Source organism: Anser cygnoides, chromosome 3 (genome assembly GCF_040182565.1).
Source record: "Anser cygnoides isolate HZ-2024a breed goose chromosome 3, Taihu_goose_T2T_genome, whole genome shotgun sequence".
Lineage (NCBI taxonomy): Eukaryota > Metazoa > Chordata > Aves > Anseriformes > Anatidae > Anser > Anser cygnoides.
Window position 1 is genome coordinate 54,444,161 of NC_089875.1, and position 27,488 is coordinate 54,471,648.

At 34.7% G+C, this 27,488-nt stretch overlaps 1 protein-coding gene across 17 annotated transcripts in view; it reads right to left on the bottom strand.

Moving 5' to 3' along the window:
- Positions 1 to 27,488, bottom strand: part of SYNE1 (spectrin repeat containing nuclear envelope protein 1) — a 311,711-nt gene that overhangs the window by 223,420 nt on the left and 60,803 nt on the right. For 14 of the 17 annotated variants that reach the window (XM_013178233.3, XM_048076956.2, XM_048076961.2 and 11 more), the window contains 13 exons: positions 25,773 to 25,868; positions 23,850 to 23,933; positions 21,218 to 21,238; positions 20,825 to 20,917; positions 19,515 to 19,693; positions 17,654 to 17,850; positions 17,381 to 17,487; positions 11,346 to 11,453; positions 10,403 to 10,540; positions 9,005 to 9,169; positions 5,142 to 5,254; positions 4,416 to 4,584; positions 513 to 609 (listed from right to left, as the gene is read on the bottom strand). In XM_013178233.3, coding sequence (XP_013033687.3) covers positions 513 to 609; positions 4,416 to 4,584; positions 5,142 to 5,254; positions 9,005 to 9,169; positions 10,403 to 10,540; positions 11,346 to 11,453; positions 17,381 to 17,487; positions 17,654 to 17,850; positions 19,515 to 19,693; positions 20,825 to 20,917; positions 21,218 to 21,238; positions 23,850 to 23,933; positions 25,773 to 25,868 — 1,567 coding nt within the window. Of the gene's footprint in view, positions 1 to 512; positions 610 to 4,415; positions 4,585 to 5,141; positions 5,255 to 5,685; positions 6,114 to 9,004; positions 9,170 to 10,402; positions 10,541 to 11,345; positions 11,454 to 17,380; positions 17,488 to 17,653; positions 17,851 to 19,514; positions 19,694 to 20,824; positions 20,918 to 21,217; positions 21,239 to 23,849; positions 23,934 to 25,772; positions 25,869 to 27,488 lie in introns of those variants that run through there. The other 3 variants (XM_048076957.2, XM_013178234.3, XM_048076965.2) reach the window with 2 other exon arrangements.

Genomic DNA, 27,488 nt, shown 5'->3' on the forward strand with positions numbered 1-27,488 from the left:
TTGAGCTATCATTTGGGTTCCCCTTATAACTTCACAGTTGATGAAGAATCTTCTTAAATCAGGGGATACTTTTGCTACTGTGACAACTTTGGGATCAGCTCTCTGGCTGTGTTTTTCTAGTAAATGAAGCCTTGCCAGGGAGTGTCCCCAGGCACCAGAATGTGACTTTCCCTATTGATAATTGGTTCTCTGGCACACTACTGGGCTCAGATCAACAATATTCAAAGAATCTATAAGTTAGGATGGACCATGGACTTCTCCCAGTAGGAAGTCTGAACATGACAATGCCCTTCTGGACATTCAGAAAGTTGAAAAGCAGCTCTCTACCAGCTGGCCTCGTGCTAGAGAAAATGCAAAATTGCTACAAGAGGCTGTAGCCTCTCTGGTGAACTGCAGCCGCTATACAGCTCTATGCATTGAAGAAACAAATATTAGGCTATATTTTTAGAAGATATTTATGTCTGAAGAGATTAAAATGGCATCCCCACAACAACAGAAACATAGGCATTTACCTGAGCCATTTGCTTTGGCATACATTTCAGCTGCTCTTTTCAAGATCTGGTATGTAACTTCATATTGCTCAAAGAACTTACTATTTTCAATAACAGACTGAAAGAAAAAAAAAATAATTACACAGAGAAAATAAAGATAGATATTAAAAATATGTTCCCTGAAATCACACCGGGACAGCAATGACATCTTTTAACTTCATTATTCCTCTATTAATTTATAAAATAGTATATAAATTTCATTTTTTAAAATTAATGGTACAGCAGAGTATCCCCTCAAACTTCAGTTTCTTTACTTTGCATATGGAAAGAATATTTAATATGTTTGTTAATCTGCTAGTTGATCACTTGCTGAAAGTCCTAGCATATGTTACATTGAATATTTCAAACAGAGGATGGTGAGGCACTGGAACAGGTTACCCAGAGAATCTGAGAATGCCCCATCCCTGGAGGTGTTAAAGACCCGGTTAGATGAGGCCCTGAGCAACCTGATCTAGTGGGTGGCATCCCTGCCTATGGCAGGAGGGTTGGAACTAGATGGTCTTTGAAGTCCCTTCCAACCCTAACCTTTCTGTATATTCTATGAATATACAGAAAGTGAAGAAATAAACATTACGTGATCAGTGGAATCATTTTAATTAATGAAAAATTTCCTCCCTATAAGAAGGTTACTACAAAAATCAAATCTAGTTAAACATTAAAAACGGTTTCTGTATTAGTCCTTTACAGAAACACAGATTTCAGTTCAAGAGATGAAATACTTTTGACTGATCCTTGTTTTCTTTTACCTTCTTTGCAAATGGTAAAAATATAGTTAAAGAAATATATGTTTCCAAAGCGGAAAAAAAAAAAAAAGGCAAAACACTTTTCCAAAGTGCAAAACAGTTCTTTTCCTTTGTGAGTGGTGTTTCCAACATGTAATGTGTTACAGAGCAATTAATAATTTATATGGAAATATTTTGGTCACAAAGTTATGCCTCTTTATTTCTGCCAAATGGCTTTTTTTTTAATGTCTTTCAGAAATGTCACTTTATTTAAATGCTCTGTATAAATATATATCTATATTGTGCAAATGTATCTTTTGATACAAAGATATATTGTATCTTGCATTACTTTTTATAAGGTTTTTACATTGCCTTACCTAATGTACTTATCTAGAGTTTTTGAATGGTTCTATAACCTATACTACCTGCTGTGTCTCTAGTTACATATAGATCTACCATTAAGGCAAACACATCTCTAATACGTGTATACAAGATTTGGTATGTCAGAATAGGCAAACTTCTATGTGTACTACTATAATTTTGGTAATACCAGCTCTCAAGTGAGGCCAAAGTTTTAACGATCAATGAAAAAATTTCCAAGGTCAATGTACTTTGAAGAGAAGAATTAGATCTTGTATTCATCAGCCCACATAATATAAATATGATAAACAGTTTTAAAAATAAACACACCAGACAAGATGTATCTAAAAATCTTCTATTTTAAAACCTTTTACAGTTGCTGTGTCAAATCACCACAGTTATCTAGCAAGTAAATTTAAAATATGTTTATAACCAAGGAAACTAGAAGTCAAGAAAAGACAGATTTTTTTCTCTACTAAAATATATATATATATAAAAATTAAAAAATCTGTCAAATATAAAGAATTGCATGCTTTACCACAAATTATTTGACAAATTCCTGAATTTTCACTTTTGCTAAATCCATATGCACAGACATTTTACCCTGAACCAAAAGCTATGCTTCATATGAGAAAGTAAAGGATGCTACCAAATTATTTATGCTATACTAATCCCAAGAGCAATTCCAAATATATTCAAAAATTAAATATATGTGTTTTGCCAAGTAATAATTTCTCCCATCTGACAAGATCCCTTAAAGAAAATATGCAGCTTTTCCCAAATCCATACAGCATCTGGTGCTACAAACATTCTAATAAACCTATGCCAAAAAAATAGTGTGACGGGTTTAAGTCCACGGATAGCTGTATCCAGTATTTCCACTGCAGCTGACACTTTGGTACAATATATTCTTCAAGTTGATGGTGTACAGTCTATGCTGAACTTTACTTCTGGTATATGACACACAGGTGAAAAGAAGACGGGTTAGAGTAGCAATGTACACTTTTATTTTTAAGGTACAGAACATAAATATTTTCCAGGTATATGTTATATCTAAATCCTAAATATGCATGCTCCTAGAATGCCAACATTGCTCAGTCTGCTTTGACAGACAACATACTTATTTTTTGATTGTCTACTAACATAGTCACTGAAGGCACTGACTATGGCTTTCCTAATTAAGATTTCTATTTAAATCAAAGAGTAATACTCAGCTTTTGCTCCTAGAAACTTGCTCTCAGTTAAGCCAAAGCAAATAGTCTTTTTCCATCATAGGACACACGGAAGCAAACAGAACCGAAGGCTATCAGGAATGAAACTGAGCTCTATCTTCTTGTCCCAGTTTCCTCATTTTGATGTGATAGTTTCATAAATGATGCAAGGAAGCATTTTCTTTTCCCTATTGACCAACTCAGAATTAGTGGTCTGAAAGCACAGGAATAATTGAGCTAATCACAAAATGACATAAAAATTCACCACTTAATATTTATTTTAAAGCTAAAAATAAGAAAGTGATATAAAATATTAATCCAAAAGTTAAGCTATCCACTCCCTCATTATTTCCCTTGACACCCTTTAGCGGTCTTTGAGACAACCTTACAAAGCATACATATGGACAATTAACACCTAGCTCTTGCACATCATTCTAGCAAACTATGTTATTGTAAATGATCATCTGAATATTTTACTGTTTTTCTGAAACAAGGGTTAGCCCCTGAATTTTTTGTGTCTCTAACTGCTAGAGCTTAAATTTAGGGAAAAGTATGAATAGCCTTCAGTTCTCACACTGTAAGAGGAAATTTAAATTTCAAGTTTGTTTCCAGTACAATAAAAACTGGCAGGCTATGTGGGCACCAGTAACTTTCTCTACAGTATCGTGGCTCTGAAAGCTTCTATAACTGTATGAATTCTTTCCAAACTGAATTTTTCTGTGCAATTTTCCTCATATGTATTAGATAGAAGGGGAAAAGTATTTATTCCAGACCTGCTTTTGAAAGAATCCCTCATACCCTATGTAAAAGTGCAAGTGGTGGCACCATCTTACCAGCCATTTGATAATGCAAATTAATTTGTAACAAAGGGATCGTATCAATGAGCACTTGTAAGTCAATAGCCTTTGTTTCTTAACAAGATATATGAATGATGCAGAGCTGGAGCAATCTCTTTCCAGAACAGAAATAAAGTAATGGGTTTAATATACTAATGTAGAGCAGAAGTGGAAAAACTGTTACTTGAAAGAATAGAATGACTCCACTTCCAGTATAATACATTCAACAAATACAGAGACAAATTATTATTTTTTCTTCATTTGGAGGACATTAAGAATAATTGTAATGTGAAAGACTTCACTCCGAGAACCTCCTCAATGCTGCAGTAAATTCATATGTAGGCACAATAAAGTGCATTTATGTTGTTGTAAAATTAGATGAAATTAAGTTCTCTTAAATTTTTATTTAAAGTTAAAATATAGGATTTGGAAGTTCCTTATATGCTTGGTAAGCTGGATGGTCAGACAGCAGTTGGGACATTATTTCTGGTTTTGAGGAGATGATGTAAAATGCATGATTTTCATTTTTAGCATTTTGATTAAGGCTTCTCCAGGGGATGACAGATACACGTCTGAAAAGATATTCATAATAAATGCAGTCAAAGTTGATGACTGGCAAGTCTCATTTCTTTTTTTTTTTTTTAAACTATTATTATTATTATTATTAAATTCAAACAATCTTTGATGAGACTATTTCAAATATAAAAAAAAAAAAAGAAGACAACCCCAACTTACAATATAATTTTGAAGAAGTAGTTCCACTGACTCTCGCCTTCCATATTTGATAATCCATGATTTTAACTTTGATTCTGCAAGGACTAAGAGTGACAGTAGACGGTACTTCAGTTCCAGAAACTCCATTTTCAACAGATGGAGCTCAGATGAAGAGACAACAAAATTAAACCTGGAAAATGAATCATACTGTAGTAAAATACATCAATAATTTTTTTTTCTTCCAAGGCAGACTGAAAGCTTCACTTACAGTTCAGATATTTTTCACCTAATTCAGAGTCTACTAACATTTAATTATATATGACGATCATTCTGATAGCTGCTTTTGAATAGCAAATGAATTATAATCATATTTATTCATAGAAATCATCAGTTTACATTTATTACTAAGTTTTGCAAAGTCATTTTTCTTTTTTTCTTATATTCATCCTGATTGCTGTTACATAACATCTCTTCCAGGGGCAAGTAATAACAGGATCAATTAAAAAAAGAAAAAAAAAAAGTATTCCCTTTCAAAACACTTAGCTTCTGTTAATTCTCATCAATCATCAATGCACCAAGCTTTTCAGTGTATTTTTATTTATATTCTGAGAGGGTTTTCCTTTCCATTTTTTTCATGCTTGCCACTAAGAAACATAATTAGACAGCAATTTTTATGTGAACAGGTTAAAAAGCAAACAGGTCTCCTTTCATTCACAGAGGGTTTTCATTTCAGATTGAAAGCCTTACCTGTCTGCCATATCCTCTAATTGGTCAGGTGGAACAGGTACTCCATTAACAGACCTGGCTCTGTGGATCTCATGGAATGTCTTTTTGTGACCTTCTATATTTTTAAGTAGATCCTGTTTTTAAGGAGAGAGAGCAAGATTGAGAGTGAGAGAAGAAGGGGTGGAGGGGAAGAGGGAGAGAGGGAGAAAGAGAAGGCTCACAGTAGGCTACCTAATAAGCACAATTTGAAGTCTGCACCGATGACTCAATGTAGTTAACTATTTGATCATGCTCTTAGATTTGCATGCAAGGTTATGCCTACCATAAAAGCATTTACATCAGCGTGAACATTTACATAGGAAACACCCTTATTAAATGCTCTGTTAAAGCTATGTCTGACAATTGAGGAAGATTTTAAAACAGAGAATACACTGCAATGATTTAACAAAACAAGAACTCTTAACTGTATTAAATAATGCCTGAAATGCAGCATGAAAATACACTAATACCACTACTGTATAATCCTGCTAAATTTACTGTTTACATCTTTATAGCAGATACTAACCTTTATTAAGTACGATTCAAATATTCAGCAACTAACCTACTCCTTTATATACCGGCAGAAGATCCAGAGCTCCTTATGTAAGTACATATTCAGTATTTAGTGAACTTCTCATTCCCTCAGCATCAAAGGATTTCAGGATTGTTCTCTCTATATTACACAAATGAATGCAGAATGTGGTACCCGACCAGTATTCCTGTGATAAGGATTGTACCAGCAGAAACCTTACAGCAGAGCACATTTCAACTGTAACTAAGCAACACCGCTTCAAACGGTTTCCTGGAGATTACATATTAAAATGAATGACTGGCAGTAGTCTTTGAAGAGATACCATAACAATAACACGTAAAGTCCCCAGTGGCTGAGAGGACACAAAGCAGTGGATATTTTTCTGCAAACAGGCAGCTCTTGGCACAAAGTGCTCAGAAGCCTATTAGCAAAAGGTAATCATAAAAAGTTGCCCCCTTCTCTACCATGGGAACAAAGTGCAGGCTTGTTGTCCTGGTTTCAGTTAGGACAGAGTTAATTTTCCTCTTAGTAGCTGGTAGGGTGCTATGTTTTGGATTAGGATGAGAAGAGTGCTGATAACATGCTGATGTTTTAATTGTTGCAGAGCAGTGTTTACACCAGGCCAAGGACTTTTCGGCTTCTCGCTCTGTCCTGACAGCGAGCAGGCTGGGGGTGCAGCAGGAGCTGGGAGGGGACAGACCCAGGACAGCTGAACCAAACTGGCCAAAGGGATATTCCATACCATCTGACATCATGCTAAACAATATATAGGGGTGGCTACCCGGGGTGGGGGCGCTGGCTGCTTGGGGATAGGCTGGGCATTGGTCAGCGGGTGGTGAGCAATTGCATTGTGCATCACTTGTTTCATACACATTATTATTAGTAGTACTATTATTAGTAGTAGTAGTACTATTATTATTATTATTCTTTTCCTTCCTTAATAAACTGTCTTTATCTCAACTCACAGGCTTCACTTTCCCATTTCTCTCCCCCATCCCAGAGAGGGAGGGGGGAGCGAACGGCTGTGTGGTGTTTAGCTGCTGGCCGGGTTAAACCACAACACTCGTGTATTGATCCTATCTACTTGCTCAGATCACCAAATGGTCCCGTAATTCCCGTCAACCCATCTATGTTTTCACTGTTTTCTACTTCAGTCAAAACCTCATTGTGAAACAAAGTGAATCAGACTTTCTCAGATGCAGGTGATGCACTGATTTTACCATGAGGAAAACTCCACTGAGGCTATCCTGTAGCTAACTTACTCTCATGTAGCGGACTGACTTGGAACATGCATCTCATCTAGCTGCATTGGAGACCTTGTCAGACAAAGAGGAATGCCCCTAACATGCACTCGTAAGTGAAAATAAAACCCATCAGTTTCATCCAAAATCAACTGGAAGTCCAAGAAAACTTTTACACATCAAGAGAAATCCTGCTCTGCAAAATGACCCACAACATAGAATCATTAAGGTTGGAAAAGATCTTCAAGATCATCTGGTACAACCATCAGTCTACTACCAATGTCACCCACTAAACCATGTCCCTAAGCACCAGGTCCAACCTTTGTTTGAGCACCCCCACGGGCCAGTGATGCTCCACTTCCCTGGGCAACCCATTCCAATGCCTAACTACTCTTTCTGAGAAGAAATAAACGCTTGCATAATTCCTTGAAAGTTTGTCCAAGTAAGCTGATACCTTTTGTATTAGCTTCCAAATGGTTATAAGCCATAAAGTTCACTAAAATAAGCAATGTCAGATGACAGAGAGATACAGAGAAGGTGACGTTTTCTGAACAAAGGCATAACGAACAAAACCCCAAAACCTCCTGAAGAACAGTGACTGAAAAAAAAAGTAAAAAAATAGGCTAATGTATTTCTGGTACTACCCAGTAGCACACCAGGATTCATCAATATAAATTTGAGTGATAAAAAAGCTCCAGGAGCTGATGTAATTATACATGTTTATGTTGAAGTTTTCCCCATTTCATTCTCATGGGAAAAGTTCCTTGAAACAGACTAAGTTGTTATTTTTTTTTTGAGTAGAAATCCCCCCCCACTATTTCTGATGCAAAGAGAATAGAGTTTAGTACACATTTTTTTTTCTGTTTCTTATGATGTATCAAAATAAGGTTTATACTATTCACATTATGCAAACAAACAATAACAACAACAAAAAAAAAACATTTTTTTTAATGAAAATCAATTTTTATGAATCCTGTAATATTTTATGTCAAAAATAAAGCTAATGAAATGTAACCTTATGAAAGACTAGACTTTGAAAGATAACAATTATATTTCCCATAATATTTAATATTGTTTTGGTAAGATTTATTAGCTAAAACTTAAATTAGAACAGGTGACACTGTTCTAATAAAGAATAATTGGGAGATCCAAAAACTGTCAAAAATCTGTTCCAAGATATCCATGAAATTTGTCAGCTTTTCATTATGTGGCTTTACTTTTATTAAAAAGTGGATTTTTTTAATGGAAAAAAACCTCCATAGCCATAAAAATGAAAGCAATATCCAAACACAAGAAATTTAAAAAATAGTATTGATAAAATAATATTGAAGAAAATATATGAAACAATACAGCTTTACTGCCACAAGTACAGCCTTTCTCTACACCATTTTTTTCCTTTCTCCTTTATATTTGCTGCTTCAGTTTTTCGTCAAGTCTCCAATATTTTATTTCTATACTTTTCTCTTATGTATTACATAAAAGCACAGACAAAGCTCACAGTTTCGATTTTAAATGACAACAAGGACTCAGCAAAAATAATAGAAATGATATTCAAATTTATCTGGTAAATTTCCTCTTTACCACAGTAGAGGGGACTTCTCATGTCATTTGTCATTACAATCCAATGAAAATTCATTTCACAATTTTTTTCCCCGAGTCTGAGCTATATATTCACGAACCATCAGCACATTTAGTAGTTGCATTTAGCTTGCTGTCTTTCTTCTGTTTCACCTAGTGAATTCACATTGGTTGGACAATGCATCCAACTTAGGAGTTCTGTACGGAGTTTTCCCCAACAGAACTCCTAGAATAGGAAACAGTTAAAATACTAATACACAGTATTTTTCAGAAAGAAGAAGCAGGAACATTCAAAACCAATCTTTAATATTACTTGTAAAATACATAGGTACCACAGTTAAAAGTCATCACTGAAAGATATCTAATCTTTAGCTACCATCAAAGTGACACCACCCATACCAACTAGCTTTCAAATTGCAATTAATAATCATGGATCATTTATAGCCTTGGAAATAATGAAATATAATGCACAGAAAGAATTCATGTGTATTTACCTTAAGTTGTTCAAGCTTCCGGTGTATTATATTCGCTGTTTCCTCATGAGCTTGCTGAATACTTACTTCTTCCCTCAGAGCAACCTCTGCTCTATAAAGCCAAGCACCTATGGTACCCAAAGGTGCAGGAAGAGATTTATCAAGCTGTATGTGCCAATCAAATAGCTGGGAAATAAAAGTAAGAGGACTGAATTTCCTTCCTTGCTTAATTTTACGAACAAGTATGAAGAAAAAACAAGCTCTTCATTGTAAGAAAAAAATAAAATAAAACACAACACTTTGAGACAAAAACCTAGATATATTACTTCAACATTAGTTCTGAAATTACATCATTCTCATAGGCGACAAAATCTCTATAAGGATTTCTGGATTTCCCTTCTAGAATCATAGCTGCGTTACAGAACCGATTATATGTAAACTGTAACAGCTGACATTCTGAAGATTTGGAATTTCATCAAGCACAGCGAAGCAGGTGAGACAATCTTCCTCTCAGTGCTATTTATTTCATACTTTTCCATAAAAACCTTTTCATTGTAATTTTGATTTTATTTTCATTCAAATATGCAAATGAGTTTCAAAGAACTGTGGAGTCCAGAGTACAACAGTAAAATACCATGTCTTATTGGCAATCCCAGTTATGGGAGTAAAAATAATGAAAACTGTAAAAAAACAAACAAACAAAAACAAACCAAAACAAACAAACAAAAAAGAATATTTTAAAATAGATTCTCCATTAAATATGACATACACACACACACAATAATAATAAAAAAATACGTGAAGATACACTGAGTATCAAATAATGATTTGATAACATTTCTTATTTGGGACAAACATTATAACTCACTTTGGATTTTTCATTCTTTTAGTACAGAATTACTATCACGAAAACTAATGTTAATTCCTTCTATTGCAACCAGGTAAAAAATGGCATTAAAATCTGGCATTAAAAATGGCATTAAATCTTCATGTTCAGAATTTGTTGCACAGAAATGTTTTCTGGTTAAATTATAAATATTGTATTTGAATTTTTAGTTATAACTAGAATAACTTTAGTAGTTTCAATTTAAAAATTACATTTTGAAGCTGCATTGTGCATTTTTTTCCCTTCACAATATTTTCAGCTTGGCTTGTCAATATAACTTCACATAAAGGGAAACCTCAAAGTACTGTCCTTGTCTTAAAGTTCATACTGTCTTTGAACAAATATTAAGGACGATAGAGCTATAAACATTCTCAAAAAAAAAATACAATACAATTCAACATCACTAGAAACTTGTTTCATATTTATGTTCCTAATGCCTAGTAAAATCAGCAGCAAATAGGTACCTTAAAGTATTTAAAAATCTCAGCCTTCACTTAATAAAAAATATATAGTGTAATAAATTTTCAACTTACCCTGGAAGAAACTCTGTCCCATGCTTGCTTCACTATAGCTTGATCAAGCAATAATTTACCATCTTTCCGTAAGGACTGGGTTGCAAGTTCAATCGGTTTCCTTTTTAACTCATACTGCACTCTGAAATGCTTAAATGACTGCACAAAGACAAAATCAAGTTAATGTAGCATAGAGTTAAAAAAAATCTGCAACATTTATGGAGTTGCCATTTATGCTACCTATATGACAATTTTGCATTGATAGAAGTCATAATACTTCCCAAAAAGGAGAAGCAGTTAACTTGTATATTTATAACCTTCATTGAACTGTTTTTTATTAAAGGTTTTAATAGATCCTAGAATGGTCCAGGAAAATATAGGTAGGACTTTTACATTTCCCTTCAGTTATCAGATGCCTGAACTCTGTCCAAAAGGAAATAATCATTTTTCAGATGAACTAGCAAATGGTTTAAATGCAAGTTAGGACAGACAGTTGCTGTTTTTAGAAAATAGTCAAGCTTCGGTAGAAAATTTAGGCCAAAATTTGTAGTAGATTTAGACATTAACTTTTAAGAGAGGGCTTAAAAATGAAGCTCTAAGCCCTGTCTTCTGTCCACCTCTCACCTCATCCAGCTTTCAGTTATACCTCTCATTTGAGCTATATCATGGAAGATCTGGAAGGACTGTACAGACACATGCTCACTTCTAACTAGGACAGTCGTTCATGCTGCTAGAAAAAGCTCTGTGTTAGGCAAACCATCTGTGCACTATTCTACATAGCAAAGCTGGAGCTGACATTATAATCCTCCACCAATAACAGGCAACACAATTTACATCCTTATTTCTTTAAACTACAGTATGTTGAATTGCAAATATGCAGACTGCATAAAATATTGCAATGCATATTACAAAAATGATGACAATAATATCTTATTACTCAAATAAATATTTCCCAATTGCTTACCTGGTATTTTTCCTGTAAGCTTGTTTCTGCCACCTGTGCTCGGGCTAAATCTCTTTCAAATTGTTCTGCCCACACTTTTAGGTCTCTCAGCATCAACCTGTCTTCCTTCTGTGAGTTAATACAACCACATACACACAAAAAAATTATTACAGCCTTTTAATAGAGGTGTCAGATATAGCTCAGGATAGAAAATCTCTCTAGCCATTCAAGGTCATTAGTTGTAGTGAAAATCAATAGAAACCTTGGGGCCAAATTCTCTCATCACTTATCTTCATATAGTCTAATTGAAAAGCACTTTGTGAGTATGAAAGATGAACTCAGCATCTAGACATGAGTCTTGCAGTGTCATAACTATTTGTGTCATTACTGTGTCAGAAATATTACTTGTAGTTCTTGCCTGCTGTTAAATTAACAGAAAGTACTTCAAATATACCTCAACAGCTAATTTTAGTTTTCCACATATATGCAGAGTGAATTTCCAGGAAAAGCTAATTGGGCTGAGACAGGAGAGAATTTATCATCATCATTTCACCACCTTTTTTTTATCTGGTCTACTATTGCTGGGAGGGGAGGGAAGGGGAGAGAAAGGTTATGGTGCTGGATGAGAAAGTGTAGTAACAGTATGATCCCAAGGTCATGCATTTATTTTCTTAGTGACTTCAGGGAAATCCTTGACATCAAGCTCTAAGTTCAGAAGCTAGCAAAATATTTTAGTAGAGAATGTTTTAACAAGGAAAATGGAAAGAAAGAAATAAAACTTGATTTTATTCAGTTTCTTTTGTTTCCATGACATTTTTGGCATATTTGTTTTATAGTTTTGCTTTAACACTTCAAGTATATCATCAGCCCTGAAGCTTTGCAAGGCTGCAAAGTTCTCTGCAGAGTTCAGTGACCTGGCAGTGAAAATTAAAATACTGGCAGGAAATCTCAGGTCTGTCAGCATGTTATATGGGAAGGTTGGCAGACAACAGAAAGGCTTTTTGTGCACTGTGTAAGTACGCTAATCTTTAAGTAGAATACAAGTGTCCATCTCATATTTTCAACCAATGAACCATGTGTTCTGGCTGTTAATCAGAAGCTACTCTTTAAAATGAAAGAAGTGATATTACCATAAAATTGGTGACTATCAGAAACACATCTGTTGCAGTGAAAAAAAGCAACACCGCATTGCACCAGCTAAGCACCTAAAATGAGTGACTGAATTTTAAACATTATCTGAGAGAAGAAGCACTGGATTACGTGTTAAAAAAGAAGAGCACCTGACAGTATTTAAGTAATAAATTTAATTATTTTAATAAAATCCTAACCTGAGAAAGGAGCCAATTATGGTTCCTTTCTTTGAAAGTTGTCTCAAATATGTAAAATGTAACTTCCCTTAACCATTTTAACAGCTTAGAGGTATTGCTTCATTTCAGTTGAGGAAAGGACAGAATCATCTACTTTGATGTATTTCTGCTAATTCCGGTACTGATCCTCTGCTCAAAACAGTGCTAGTTGGTTGGACAGAATTTGCATAACAGATTGTGCAAATCTCACAGGCATTATGTCTGTTAATTCCCTAGGTAAATTCTTATCTGGATGTTGCAGCAAGGTTAACATTGTGTTAGGACAGCTGCACTGGAACAAAGCTCTATTTCCTATTTTCTGACACATGCCTAAAGCTGGTACCTGAGAAACAGTCTAGGGCATATATGACACTTCCCTGCTCCTGCTTTTTATAATGCTGGCATTTCCTTTACTGCATACAGTGTCACAAAATGCCAGAACACCTAATGCTTCCAACATTTAAACATAGAGAAGGAGAATAAAAGTATTATTCTTCTAGTCTGATAGTACTAATCTACTGGTCTGATAGCACTACTCTACTGGTCTGGTAGCTTGCTTTCTGTGTGGAAAAATAACATCAAGATTCTTTGAGATGAACAACAAATCCAAGACTACTCCCTTATGAGAAGAGAGAATTCTTTACTCATTCAGCCACCAAAAGAAGAACTTTGGTATTAAAAGCACTCCATTCGCTAGAAGTGATAACTTTAATGAGACTATTGAAATCTCTATTAATATTTAGCAGTCAGATCCATAAAGACAATACTAAATTCTGCATCCTAATAGGTCAAAACTCCTGTAACAATCCTGGTAATTGAAACTTTAAGTAAGGTATTCTTGAAATCAAGAAGAGAAAGTGTTTCACAATGCAGTGAATAGTGCAGTGAATGCACTATTTTTAGTTCATACTATAACTTCAGTTTTGTAAAGCACAGGACTTTATTCCTCTATGGATTACATTCTTATGGCTGAGAATCACTTCCTTTAAGATAAGTCTTTGCAAGAGCATCTGTGTGGTGACAACTGTTCATACAGCAAGCAATGTGAGCAAAACAGGCATTTAGCAAGATTCCTGTTAAAGCAGCTTAAAAATTCAATAATTGCTAAAAATGAGCCTGACTCTTTTTGAAATAGAAATCACCAGAACAAGAGCACCTGTGTGATACCTGAAGAACACAGGAATAGCCACACCTCTCAAATTACAGTATGATTTCTTTGACATTAAGTGAAAAAGGTAAAGTTAATAGGTGACAATAGGTCTTCTGAGATTCATGTATTTATTTATTTTCACTATTTAGTCAGATGATATTTGTTTACTTTTCTGCTTAATTGCAGATGTAGGTCTTTCAATAACTGCCTAACTTAATGGCGTTGACACTGTGCAACTGAAGAAAAGCATAATAGGCATTTTATTTATTTATTTCTAAATTTTCACACGTTTTCACTTGAGCTGATCACTTCTTGTCACCTGCAGTGATTCTGTGTTCCTTGGTTGATACAAAAACATTTCAAAGTCTCAGTTTTGATAACTGTCATAAAGGATTCACTTTCTTAGAAACAAAGGTACCTGCCACCATCATCCCCTGCCACCATAATCCCCAGTCTGATGAGATATCATTCTTAAAACATGACTTTTATTAGTGCCTAATGTTTCTTACACTGAATAAAAAACATTAAAAGGGTGTTGTTACAGATACATAACTATTTTCTAAAGCCTGCACATCTTAAGCAGAATACAGAACATAACATAAACCATCAAAGAAAACCATCAAAGAATTGTGACCATTTGTTCTTTCCTCAGTATGAGGATTTTTGATCTCCGATCACATTTACTTTAACTCTTTTAAGTCACTACAACTTATTTTCTGCATGCTACTTCCAAACAGAATTTTAGATTATTAAACTATCCTGATACAATTCTACGCATGTTCACTTATTTGCAGAGACAAACAACAGAACTGGACCACTCAACCACCAAAGAATATGAAAGAAAAAGATTAGAGAAAAGTGTTTATGAATTCCAATATGATAAGAACAGGGGAAAAATTAAATTTACATAGAAACTTTTCAGCCCAACTCAGTCTCTCTCTCTCTCTCTCTCTCTCTCTCTCTCTCTCTCTCTATATATATATATATATATTTTCTTCTTTAAAACTGAACTGCCAGTGTTAATTTGAAAATTACATAATACAGAATACTTTGTTGTTTGGAGAGATAAAAATATATATCCGTGTTTCATGAGAAATTTAATTACGGACTAGGAAATGAGTTATCTTGAGTTCTCTACTATGTAATTATAAACCAGCTGAACTGTTCAAATTCTTAGGCAGAGCCAGAACAGAATTTTCAGACATGACCATTTAAATCTTAAAAAAAAAAATAAAAAAAAAGAAAAAAAGAAAAGAAAAGTTAAAAGTTATCTGTTTTTCAGAAATGTGGAACTATTTTATTGCCAATTTACTGGAAAGAAAAAGTCCCTTTAAAAAAGTTTATCTATGAATTCAATTACTTAGTCAATTCCTCTTGAAAACTCTTGTTTATATGTATGTGTTACTGTCATCACTGAAACACATCCACTGATAACAGTAGCACAGATGCACTGTGAATGCTGAGCCAAGCAATATCTTCAGGGGAGAGCTATTAATGCACATCTTAAAAAGCAGACAGCAAATTACTGGAAGAGCTCAGAAAGATATTTTTCCAGTTGCTGATCGGAAAATTCCTTTTATATTTGGGAACTATAATGGCATAAAGATGTTGGAGGTGACAGGATTATTTTCTGAATTACTTGTTTCTCATTAGAACACTTTTTAATTTGAAGGAATGTGTTTTCTCTGTATTTAAAATCATATCAAGATGAAGCAATTGATAGATGTTTCACAACTTTACCTCTTTACTAGCTTCAGCAGAAGTGCATTGGGACTGTGTAAGGGTAAGAATTTTCAACAAGGTCCCATCAAAGCTGCTCAAACTTTTGCTTGAATGGATTCAGAAGATGGGAATAATTCTTCTATGAGTATTAAATTTAATTTCAACATATGCTACTAGTTAGATATAAACAGTATGAGATGAACCCTTGATCATATTTGCTTGAAAATAACCTATTACTTATATATTAAAAACAAAACCAAACAAAATCCAACAACAACAACAAAAAAAAAAGAAAAACAAACAAATAAAACCACAGAGAAACTACCATGGAATAAAGGTAATTAACTGGATCAAGTCAAACTATAAACACAATTGACTGACTGCAGTGACTGCAATTTGCTTCATTATATCTTCACTTCTGCAGTCTTCCAGCTTAATTTCTGAATGCTCATTTCAAATGTAAAAACTTCATCTGTTAGATTTTTGAATTTCTCTCAGTTAATACTAGAAAATTTTAGGTATCTAAATTTCCAAGACGGTTAGAGAAGTATATCTTTTAAAATGTCATAACCTATGGGGAAACAAAGAGCAGAGCGTTTTATGTCTTCAGGTTTATAAAAGAGATGTATATATGGTTTTATATGTGATTGTGTAAGTGATGCATGTGGTCTTTTTGTGTGAAGGAGAGCATTCATGAATATATACATCTCTTTTATAAATGTGAAGACATAAAAATACCAATCCTGTATATACCCAGAACAGAATCAGTGGACAAAAATTGTTGAAAAAAAAAAAAAGAATTTTCAATTTAAATGGATTATATCATCACACGAATAACTCATATATGATACAATGTGCACTGAGAAAAAAAGTAGTACTCTCTCCTTTACATTTTTTTAATCAATTAATTTACCTGAGGTACATATTAGAATGACCATAGGTGCAGAATGGATTAAAAACAAACAAACAAAAAAAATCACATTTCGGTGGATTGTGTGGCCAAGAAAAGCAGTTACCCATATATTAAATAAGTGTTATATTAAAGAATTTGGAACAAGAAACAGAAAGTATTAAAAAAAAAATGCTGTCCATAAGATATGCACAGAAACACAGACAAAAGGTGCTCTTTCTCTCTTGCTGGGGCTGAGCAGATTGTCTCAGCAGTGTTTCCTTCCATTTGCCATGAAGGAAGTAAATGATCCGGATTAGGAAGTGAGTCATAATCGCTTGGCATCACTGAGTACAGATATTCTAGTGCAAAACCAATGCACTACAGCACTCACAGTACAAACAAGAAAAAAAAAAAAGACTGAAAGTGATTCCTTAAAGCAAATAGTCTAGTCTAACTTCACAGTGCAATATAAAGAAGTCTGTGTCAAAATTATAACTGCCTCCCAAATCTAAAAGTCCAAAAACTAAGCAATCTCTTGGACTATTCTTGTTCCTATCCATAAATCCATTGTGATAGAAAAAGAACTGATGCTCTGCCTCACGTAACAAACTGTTGCAATCTTATTGGTGTTATGCTTGAAAAACTCTCAGAGAATTTTGGGATCCATTCATTTGTTAACATTTACCAAAACTGTTTCTGTTCTTTTTGGCTCCTACTGTTGAAAGGAAAATCTCCGCAGAACTGCCACACTCTTTTCTTCATCTACTAGTAAATATTTACAACACAGGTTCTTTTATTCTCAGTTAATCTTTCTTACTTTTCCTACTCTGCTTGCTTTCATTTGAACTGTTAATCAAAAGAAAATATAATAAGCTAAAAAATGTATTTATAACACCCCCACCCCCTAAGATAAACTGATTTGTATAGGTATGAAAGAGAAACTTACATCATTCTCCTGCACATCAGTCACCGTATGATGATCAGGGTAGTACTTCAAAAACTGGGCTACGTATGTCATGATAGACTTTTCATCTGGCTTGTCAACATTCACATCTAGATATGAGTACAGAACATAGTAAATTAAATTATATCTGAATGGCACAACATGATACTTAAATATCTAAACACTACTCTACTTCTTCTGAAAACCATCTAATCAGCATGTTTGATTTAACTCATACGAATAGTCCAAACTTTTTTTAAGCAATGAATTAGGTACCTTCTGGATCAAGGAGCCTTGGAATTCCTAGTTCTGTTTCTGCGAGTGTGAAGGCTTCTTCCAGGTTTTCCCTATTTGATCTTCCCTTTACTTTGTCCATGTCCACTAAATCTGGACGGATGGCATGAATAACGGAATGAAATGCAACACCACTCCTCCAGCTTTGTCCAAAGTCTTTGATTTCAATTCCAACTTGCCTAAGAAATATGAAGGAAAAAATAGTGGATCTCAGTATCAAGACTAGAGGAAATACGGGAGGAGACAGGATGCTCCAACCAGTGGCTGCTCATAATTAGACCTAAACCACCTGGTGTTCCTACAGTGCTAGTCAGCTTGACTACAGCTCCATCTGTACACTGCATAAATTCATTACTGCATATGAAGATCCTAGAGGATATAGTTATATACATACTGCATTTGTCACCAGCAAGCTCAGTAGCGGCCATAAGCCCATGGTATTTTGAACAATTAAAGTGCACCGAGGTTCTTGTATATGATGAAGAAGTGCAAAGATATAATGAGAAAGTAATCAGAACTGAATATCACTTCTGACTGCTGCTTTTAAAAGTAATTCTGAAGGGTCCACAAACTGCAGGACTTTTTTTTTGTTTGTTTTTTAAATTAGTTTGAGCACGTAAACTTCCTTTGAAGACACACCTGGACAAGAAGGTAGTTTTGTCATTGGGAAGGTCACAGGAACAGTAACTCCAGATGAAAGCTTCATTCACAGATTATTGTAATCATTGAAAACTACAGCCTTTGATGAGCCCTTGAAAAGCTCCTGCAGTGAGCTAAATGAGGGCTTGGCAAAGTGTATTATCCTTCTTTTAGATTTCTTATAACACATTTCACCTACTCTTCCTCACTGTACTGAAAATCAGATTTATGAAACTCTCTCTTTGTTTGTATCTTGCTTGTTTACATGTCTGGAAGTTGCAGCTGACAGCTTTCACTAGCCTGTCTCTTCCTAACAACAATTCAATAGGAATAGTGCAGTACAATCTGATTAGGCATTTTTAGTTACTGTATTCTAGCTATTTATTGAAGAACTGGAGAAAGTCTTTCTCTTTATATTTCTTTTCTCTGAGGCATTGTTCCATGATTTACTATTTCCATCTACATTATTACATGATTGATATCTTCAAACAGCAGTGATTACTTAAGTACAAAAAAAAAATCCATTTTATTCTTTTATGCCTTTTATTTTTATTTTCTTAGAGTGAAAGCCACTAAATTAATATTGGTTCTTTGATTTAATGTATGCTTTTTCCATGCCTTTTAGCAAGCACAGCAAACTTGGGATAATTGTACCAAATAGCAAAAATAACTGAAATAAATTTAGGCTTACTTGGCATAAACTTTGTTTAAGAAGAATGAAAATTCCAGACAATTTTTGCAGTAATACATCCTTTGCCTTAAAACTGTGGAAGGATGTTCTGTTTTTTCACTACTTCTCTTTTAACAGCAAGTGCCTGAATTTAGTGCAGAATTACAGGCTCTGTCACTAAGGAATGCTGTCAGTGTGGGGCTTGCATTGTAACATCAAGTGTTTTGGCAGTAAGACTAAAACATTCAGATATTTAATTCCCCTTTCAGTTCCTCATTCTGTCGAGATAATCCCATTCATTATTCAGAGACTATAAAATGTGATTGCTTGTAAAATTAATGTAAATTATTATTGATTACTTGCTTTTTGTAATGGTGGAACATTTAGCAGCCTCAATTATCAAAAATAATATGATCACAGGCTGGTGCTATATAAAAAGATAGCAAAAGGACAGTCCCTGACAGAGAGAGTTTAAATTCTGAAGAAAAAGTTTACACTTAAGATACAAAATCAATTCATCTGTAGGTTACTTACTTTGCTGCCGTGTACTGTATCCATTTTAGTAAAGCCTTCCTGGCACTTCCTTGGACCTTGGTTACCACCTTCCGTTTGCTTGGGGGACTTGCAGTTTCTGAACTGACAACACTTTCCACAGAAGACGCACTGCTAGACAATGATTGCAGCTGTGGGAGGTTGCTGGTCAGCTCTTCAATCTGTGTGAAAAAAAATATTAATGGACTGTTTGTAGATAATCAGTTTAATTCTCACCAGTCTCTTAAATAATATCGTAATAGGACTAACAAAACAAAGCTGAGCAGAAGCTGTGATTAACATGCTGTAGATTGTTTAACTGTACTTTAAAGTAGCTTCAAAAATTCTAATGTATGTGCCCAGATGATGGTCTTAATTTCTGAAGTATAGAAAATCTAGCAATCATTGACTTTCCCAACAAACAGTTACAACAATATGTAACTGTGTCAAGTTATCTAGTATGACAAATTATCATTCAAGTAGGAGACAATAGCTCATATTTAGCTTGAACTGAAATTATAAAACAATCCACTAATTTCAGAGGCCACTCATTCAGTTAAAGAATGGAAATGACCTTGATGATCATCTGGATAGTTCTTAAGTTACCTTTGTACTGTTTTGGTGTAAATATAATTGTATCTCTGCTTAGAAATACCTTGTGATGAAATAGTGAATGTACAGAAACAAAGTGCATTAGTATTGCTTGCTGAGGTTGTATGACAGTTATTTGCATCATGCTTTTCATCAAATGAAAATCAGTAAATTTTCTCTTTTAAGAACATTAATTTGACAACAATTTGGCCTTAACATGAAATAGTTATATCTGGAGGACACTGCAAGATTGGTCTCCACCTACATCATTTAAAGCTAAGTATTGTACTTACAAGTATTTGCATCTCCCAGTGAAATCAGCAAGTTTACATATGTTATGTATGCATAATTACTGTCTGACATCATGTACAATGGAATTTAGTCATACAGCACAATCATATCCAGGGCTGGTAAGGGTGCTTGTATGAAGAATCCATGATTCTGTACTTTTCTTTTGTTGTTCTTTTGCACTCTTCAGAGAGAGTGGAAGAATATGTTCTAGTGATAAAGGAAAGCCATTCGAGGTCCATTCCAAAGACAGGTATCTTATTTTAACCAGTGTGAAGCACCCCTATAGTAAACTGTTCCTTTATTCAGGATCAGATCCATAGCTAATTATAAACTTAGATGTAGTGAGGTACTGGAAACACAGCAGTTCATACGAAATGATGACCTGGACCATTACTTGAGCAAGCTACACTGAAGTATAAAAAATGTTGTACCTGAAAATATAAAATTATGGTCCACACCAAGCCAAGCACAATAGAAGGTCTACCATCAGCAATATCAGTTGAGTTTATATTGACAAGTTTAATCTATTTAGGAAAGAAAATGTGTTATTACCACACAAAAGGAATGATAACAATTACAAAATAGATTTCAAATAGGTTTCATGCTTTTAACACAGTTTTGTAACCAAATAACAAGTTTGTTAATAAAAAATATAACTGAATGATACAATTTCACTTTTTAAACAAGAATAGCTATAAAGAAAGATTTTTTGGGGGCTGCTGCATGCTATTACTTGTATAAATAATATTTAATTTCATTTAAAAAACAACAATAAGAAAAAAAAAAAGAAAAAAAAAAGAATTATGTAAAACCGTTATACAAACCGGAGATCCTCTGTATATAGACTTGCATGAAAAACAAATGGAAAAAATGATACAAAAATAAGTTTTAAGTGATTAATTATCAGGTAAATGCATTCATTTAATTTTATAATGTAAAAATAGCATTTTTTTGGCTACATCTTACAGCACAATTAATAAGGAAAGTAAATTAAAGACTATGCATAACAGATTTTAAATTATGCAAGATGTATTTCTAATAGGTGTGGAATGGACTAAATAAAGTAAATTTAAGAGTTAAAGTTAAGAATTAAAGTTAAGAAACAGGAATAGGTTCTGTGAGTCTTAACTCCCAAATGTTAGTCTATAGTCTGATTAAGGTATCACCCTAAAGTAACCTCATATGAGAAAAGCCAGTCATGGAAGGGACAGAGTATGTATAAAGAAATTAATACATAGATAATGCTCAAGGAAATTGAATATATTATATAGTGTCAGAAAATAATGAAATATGCTAACCTTCATTCCCTCAGCAAAACTAAGATAGTCTCCCTTAATACTGACATAAATAAGGGCAGCTAAAGTGTTCATGCGCTGCATACTTGTTCATGGAAAAACTTCAGAGAACATCTGATGTTCTCTGATGTTCAGAGAACATCTGCCAAATGCCAATTGCATTTTGAAGTGTAAAAGGAGTCTGTCTGGATTGTGAAAATAGGAAGTTGATTATATGTGTAATAAACATTACTTATGGTGGTAGGAGACCCCCAGCACTGTCAAAGGCACCACAGACAGCCGTTTATACATTCCCTTCATTCACCTGTGAGTAAAAACTAGGGACTGCACTCAGATGCTAAAGAGGCATTTCCTGTGCCCACAGCATCCCCATCTCCTCTGGGAGGAAAACAATGACAGACTGGATAGATGCATTCTTTAGTCTGGATTCAGCCTGCAGACACAGCAATATACCTTACACAGTGCTTATTTCCATTTCCCTCTAGAAGGAAATCCGGCATACTAATACACAGTGCATACAAAAATAACTGAAAGACCAGACAAAAATGCTCAGATCGGCAAGCAAAATCATGGTGTCCCATTCCTGGTGATCTATCTTGATACTTAGCAGAGTTAATTATCTTGCTGCACTGCTACATCATACAAAGTTTGGGTCCCCCACTACATTTTGACATGTAGACTAGGAAAGCACTTTTTTTTTTTTTTTAATTATTATCATTATTATTATTCACCCCAGTCTTGTCTATGATTCAGGAAGCTCTCACTATACTCAAGCCTCCACACTGAGGCTGCATTCTGATATGGTTTGTATCAACAAACTCTATTACATTAACTAGCAGAGCCATGAGTCAAAGCAGAACTGTGCTTTGCAAACGTATTTGTCTTTGCTATGGTCATACATGTTTTTCACTAGAAAAAAATTCTGTTATGATAAATTTCATTCTACTGGAATCTGCTAAGATAGCTTACCACATAACAGAAAAATAATTAAGTCACAATGCCATGGGGTTAAAGAAACTGAAAGAATGCCAAAGTCCAAAAACTCTTGATGTATTGCACTATGAAGAAATAAAATTCACTGGGTGTTACATGTGCATTGAAAAATAAAAACTAAAAATAAACTGAAATACAGACATTAAATGAAGAAAGTAAATGCAATTCTAATAAAAAGAAAAGAAAAAAAAGAAAAAATGTCAGTATATGATATGTCAGTATAATACAGAGAGGAAAATGAGGAAAAAAGGAAAAAAAAAAAGTAGATTGCTTGTATTTGATATTCGTACCTAGAATACATTAAGCTTTTAGGTTTTCATAGAATCATAGAATGGTTTGGATTGGAAGGGACTTCAAAGATCATCCAATTCCACAACCCTGCCAAGGGCAGGGATACCTTCCACCCGACCAGGTAGCTCAAAGCCCCATCCAGCCTTGAACGCTTCCAGGGATGGGGTATCTACAACTTCTCTGGACAATCTGTGCCAGTGCCTCACCACCCTCATTGTGAAGAACGTCTTCCAAATATCTAATTTAAATCTACCCACTCTTAGTTTAAAACTGTTACCCCTTATCCTGTCACTACACTCCCTGACAAACAGTCTCTCCCAAGCTTTCCTGTAGGCTCCCTTTAAGTACTGGAAGGTTGCTATAAGGTCTCCCCGGAGCCTTCTCTTCTCCAGGCTGAACAATCCCAACTCTTTAGGTTAAATATCTAAATATGTTAAATTTCTAAAAAGGTTTGTTACATTTCTAAAGTGGCTGCAGTACTGACTACCAGAATCAATCCATGGATTAACCTGAAGTCCTGCCAAGCTAATAACCACACTGTTCTCATGTGTATACTTTCAGGGAGTAGAGTTTTACATGTACGATGTAGTCAAGTCCATAAATCTGTTCTTTTAATTATAAATGAACACCTCTACTGAACTGAACTAAAGATCATTCCCAACTTTGCTGAGAACAGCAACGGAAAAGTAAGAAACAGAGAAAGAGCACAGAAAATGAAGGAGATCATCCAAGGTGATTCTAACTCAACAAACAAACAAACAAAAACCAACCAAACAACAACAGCAACGAAACACAACTTTACCCTATATGTTTCTACATACTAATGTTGAATTTTGACATTTTTACTTTACAGCAACTTTTGTGCTACCAAACCTACCCGTCTTCCTTCTAGAAACTTAAGAGCTGTGCCAATGTTTGCAACCCAGTGAATTCTCTTCAGCTGACGTCCCTGCTCACATGGCTTAAAAAGAACAGTGTAAACTCTAGTTAGATGTATGCCACTTTGCTGAAAAAAATTAAGTTCAAGATCATTATGAACACATATGTACAGGCCATAGCCTGATTTACCTGAACAACATTGCTTGAAACATTCAAGTTGCATTTTTAAATAAAACCATCAGAGAGGACTGACAGATATAGGGGACATAAATACCAAAATTACATGATCAAATAATTATAGATGTCTTAATAACTCCAGGATTAAAACTGTGGACTTCAGCCTACAGACCTCATCAAAACAGCAAAGTATTTTTGTTATGTAAAATAAAATAATTATGTTTATTAACATATATTTGAGAGAAGGTAACATTCAGTAAATAATTTTGCCTGAGAAGTCAAGGTTGTTGTTAGTTTTAAAATTCAGTCTGCAGTAAAGACATTTTATGCAGATGTTAATTTTTTATTTTATTTTTTATCAATTCTCCTTAATACACTGATGATTTAAAAAAAATCACAAATCCTTACTGAACAATAATTTTGCTGAACTTCAGACATGTAGGCTAAAAAATAAAAATAAAAAATAAAATAGAATTTCTTGAATTAATCCAAGAACACATCGTAGTCTCTACCATTCTAAACTGTAATTTTGCACACCCCCCCCGCATGAATCGTATGTTGCAATGAAAATATACAACTACAGCCATTTAAATTTGTATTCATGAAGTTAGAAATTACTTTAACAAAATTTTGCTTTAGGTTTTGAAATTTATTTTGAAGTTACTACAGAATATAGTATTCCACTATACATGGCTTTTAAATTAACCAGACATTATTCTGGTTCTGTAATTTCTGTTGTTTTCACTAGTAAATATAGGCAGGATACAATCCAGTGAATGTGAATATAACCGGTAACTTCACTAAAATTCTTTTTCTGTTTCACTACCTCTGTTTTGCCACAAGAGGGAGACTTCACATGAACAGAAACATAAATCGGTACACTTCAACAGAGCAAAAATACATTTGAAGGAGCAGCTTTCTTTGTATCTTACATTACAATCACTTGCAATCTGAGTTACTACTAATTTTGTGCATCACCTGCAATCGAAACAGAAGTGACATATGAAAATGGAGCAAAAGAATGTCACTTGGAAATCGCCTGACTGTGGGGCAATAGGTAACCTCTGAACCTAGATCAAGGCAGATGGAAGACTTACTCTGTTATCAGATGCTGCCACTTGATATGTGAGCTGGTTTGGAAAATGTGAGAAGTCTTGGCCTGCAAATGTTTCATTTCTCTTCCCATCACACACACAACACTAATCTGGTTCCCAAGATTTACACAGCCTATTTGCTATGTAAATCTTGTAGCCTCCTTATATAACTTGGCTGTGAGAAAGCCATTTGGCATCAGTTAAGGTTCTTTACAGTAGCTGAGCCTCTGTCAGGGTAAATGAATATTAGACCCCATGATACATGAGGGGCTCACATTTTCTCAGAGTGAAAGCCGTGAACTAGTCAAGAAAAGACTGTTGTCATTTTTTCAAGACATAGAATTGGCCTGAGTTTTAGACCTTTTGTGTGTCATAACAGTAACACCAAGGTGAATTGTAAAGACTAATATAAATGAGCTATTTTTATGAACTAGTAAGACAAAAATAAAAGAAAATGCATAAAATAAGAATGTCACTCTGTAATCATCTGGTTTTGCTTTGTAACCAGATAGGCAACTCTGTGAGTAAACTTATTTTGCTATATAGCAATCAGTATTTTTTCTTTATACAACTATAGAAAAAAAAAGTAGATAATATCCTAGAGAAGTAGTGTAACTATCTTCTACATTCAGAAGGAAGGAATTTCTTACCAGTTTCTGCCCTGAAAGAACCTCCAAAAGGGCAATCAGCATTACCCCATCTTTGATATCTTCAAACAGATCATTGACCAGCATGGGAGGATTGCGCTGAAAAGTGAGAAGACCAGATATTATAAAGGCTCAGGAGAATTACATTCTATCTCCATTCAATGCTGTTAACACTGTCATTTTCTACTTAAGAAAGATTGCTTAACATTTGCCTTTACATTTGCAAATAGAATAATGAAAACACTGAAAAATATGTAAACAGATGGTGTTTCAAGAATCTTTAACAAGGCAACAACATTGTACTCTACTTTCTTCAGTACAGGCCAGTTTGTGGACTCTGACTAGCATCTGGTCTTTAATCGTAGAATTATAGAATGGCTTGAGTTGGAAGGGACCTTAAAGATCATGTAACTCCAAACCCCCCTACCCCATAGGTAGAGATGTCACCCACTAGATCAGGTTGGACAAGGTCCCATCCAGCATGGCCTTGAACACCTCCAGGGATGGAACATCCACATCTTTGGTCAACCTGTTCCAGTGCTTCACTACCCTTACAGTGAAGAATTTCCTCCTAATGTCTAAACTAAATCTATCCTCTTTTAGTTTAAGATCATTCCCCCCTGTCCTATCATTAACTACCTGAGTAAAGTGTCATTCTTCACCTTTTTTCTAAGACCCCTTTAAGTATGGGGTCTCCCCAGAGCCTTCTCTTTTTCAGGGTGAACATCCCCAGCTCTCTCAGCCTTTCTTCAAAGGAGAGGTGCTCCAGCCCTCTGAGCAACTTCGTGGCCCTCCTCTGGACCTGTTCCAACAGATCAATATTCTTCTTGTGCTGGGGGCCCCAAAACTGGACACAGCACTCCAAATGGGGCCTCACAAGGGCAGAGCAGAGGGGAATAATCACCTCCCTCGACCTGCTGGCCAATCCTCTGTTGATGGAGCCCAGGATGCAGTTGGCTTTCTGGGCTGCAAGTGCACACTGCTGACTCATGACAAGCTTTTTGTCCACCAGAACCCCCTATTCCTTCTCCTGAGGACTGCTCTCAACGAGTTCTTTTCCCAGTCTGTACTCCCGTCTGGGATTACCCCAACCCAGGTGCAGCAATTTGCACTTGGACTTTAATCTCATGCGGTTCACATGGGCCTACTTCTCCAACCTGTCCAGGTCCCCTTGAATGGCCCCTTTAATGATCACAAAGTATCTCTTAGAAACAGTAAATTTAAAGTGAAACTTTGCCCTGCTGAACTAAATGAAAGAAATACCTTCTAGCTTCCATGAGGTTATCAGAATTCATATATCTGAATTCACATAATGAAAATAGTCATATCTGATAATTGACTGAAAAGATGATTAAACTACAAAATTCTTGAAATTAACTTGTATTAAATAATTTATGTATGGGGTACTTCCAAAAAATAAAAATAAAAATAAAATCTTATACAAAAACTTGATCTATTATTTTTGTTCTGTAGAAACATATATTTGAAAAGATGAACCTAAGAAAGGAAAGACTGCTCTTGAAAACAAAAAATACTATAGCAAATCAAGAGAAAGCAAAAATCTGTACTTCCCAAAATCAAAATGCCCCACCTTCATCATTCAGTTTGGATGAACTAATATTTCACTGAGACATAATTTTGGCATAAAATGGAAAAAAGAACTCCTTTGCTGAAAGTAGACCTCATCTGAGATTTTACATGCTCTGATAGCCCAATAAT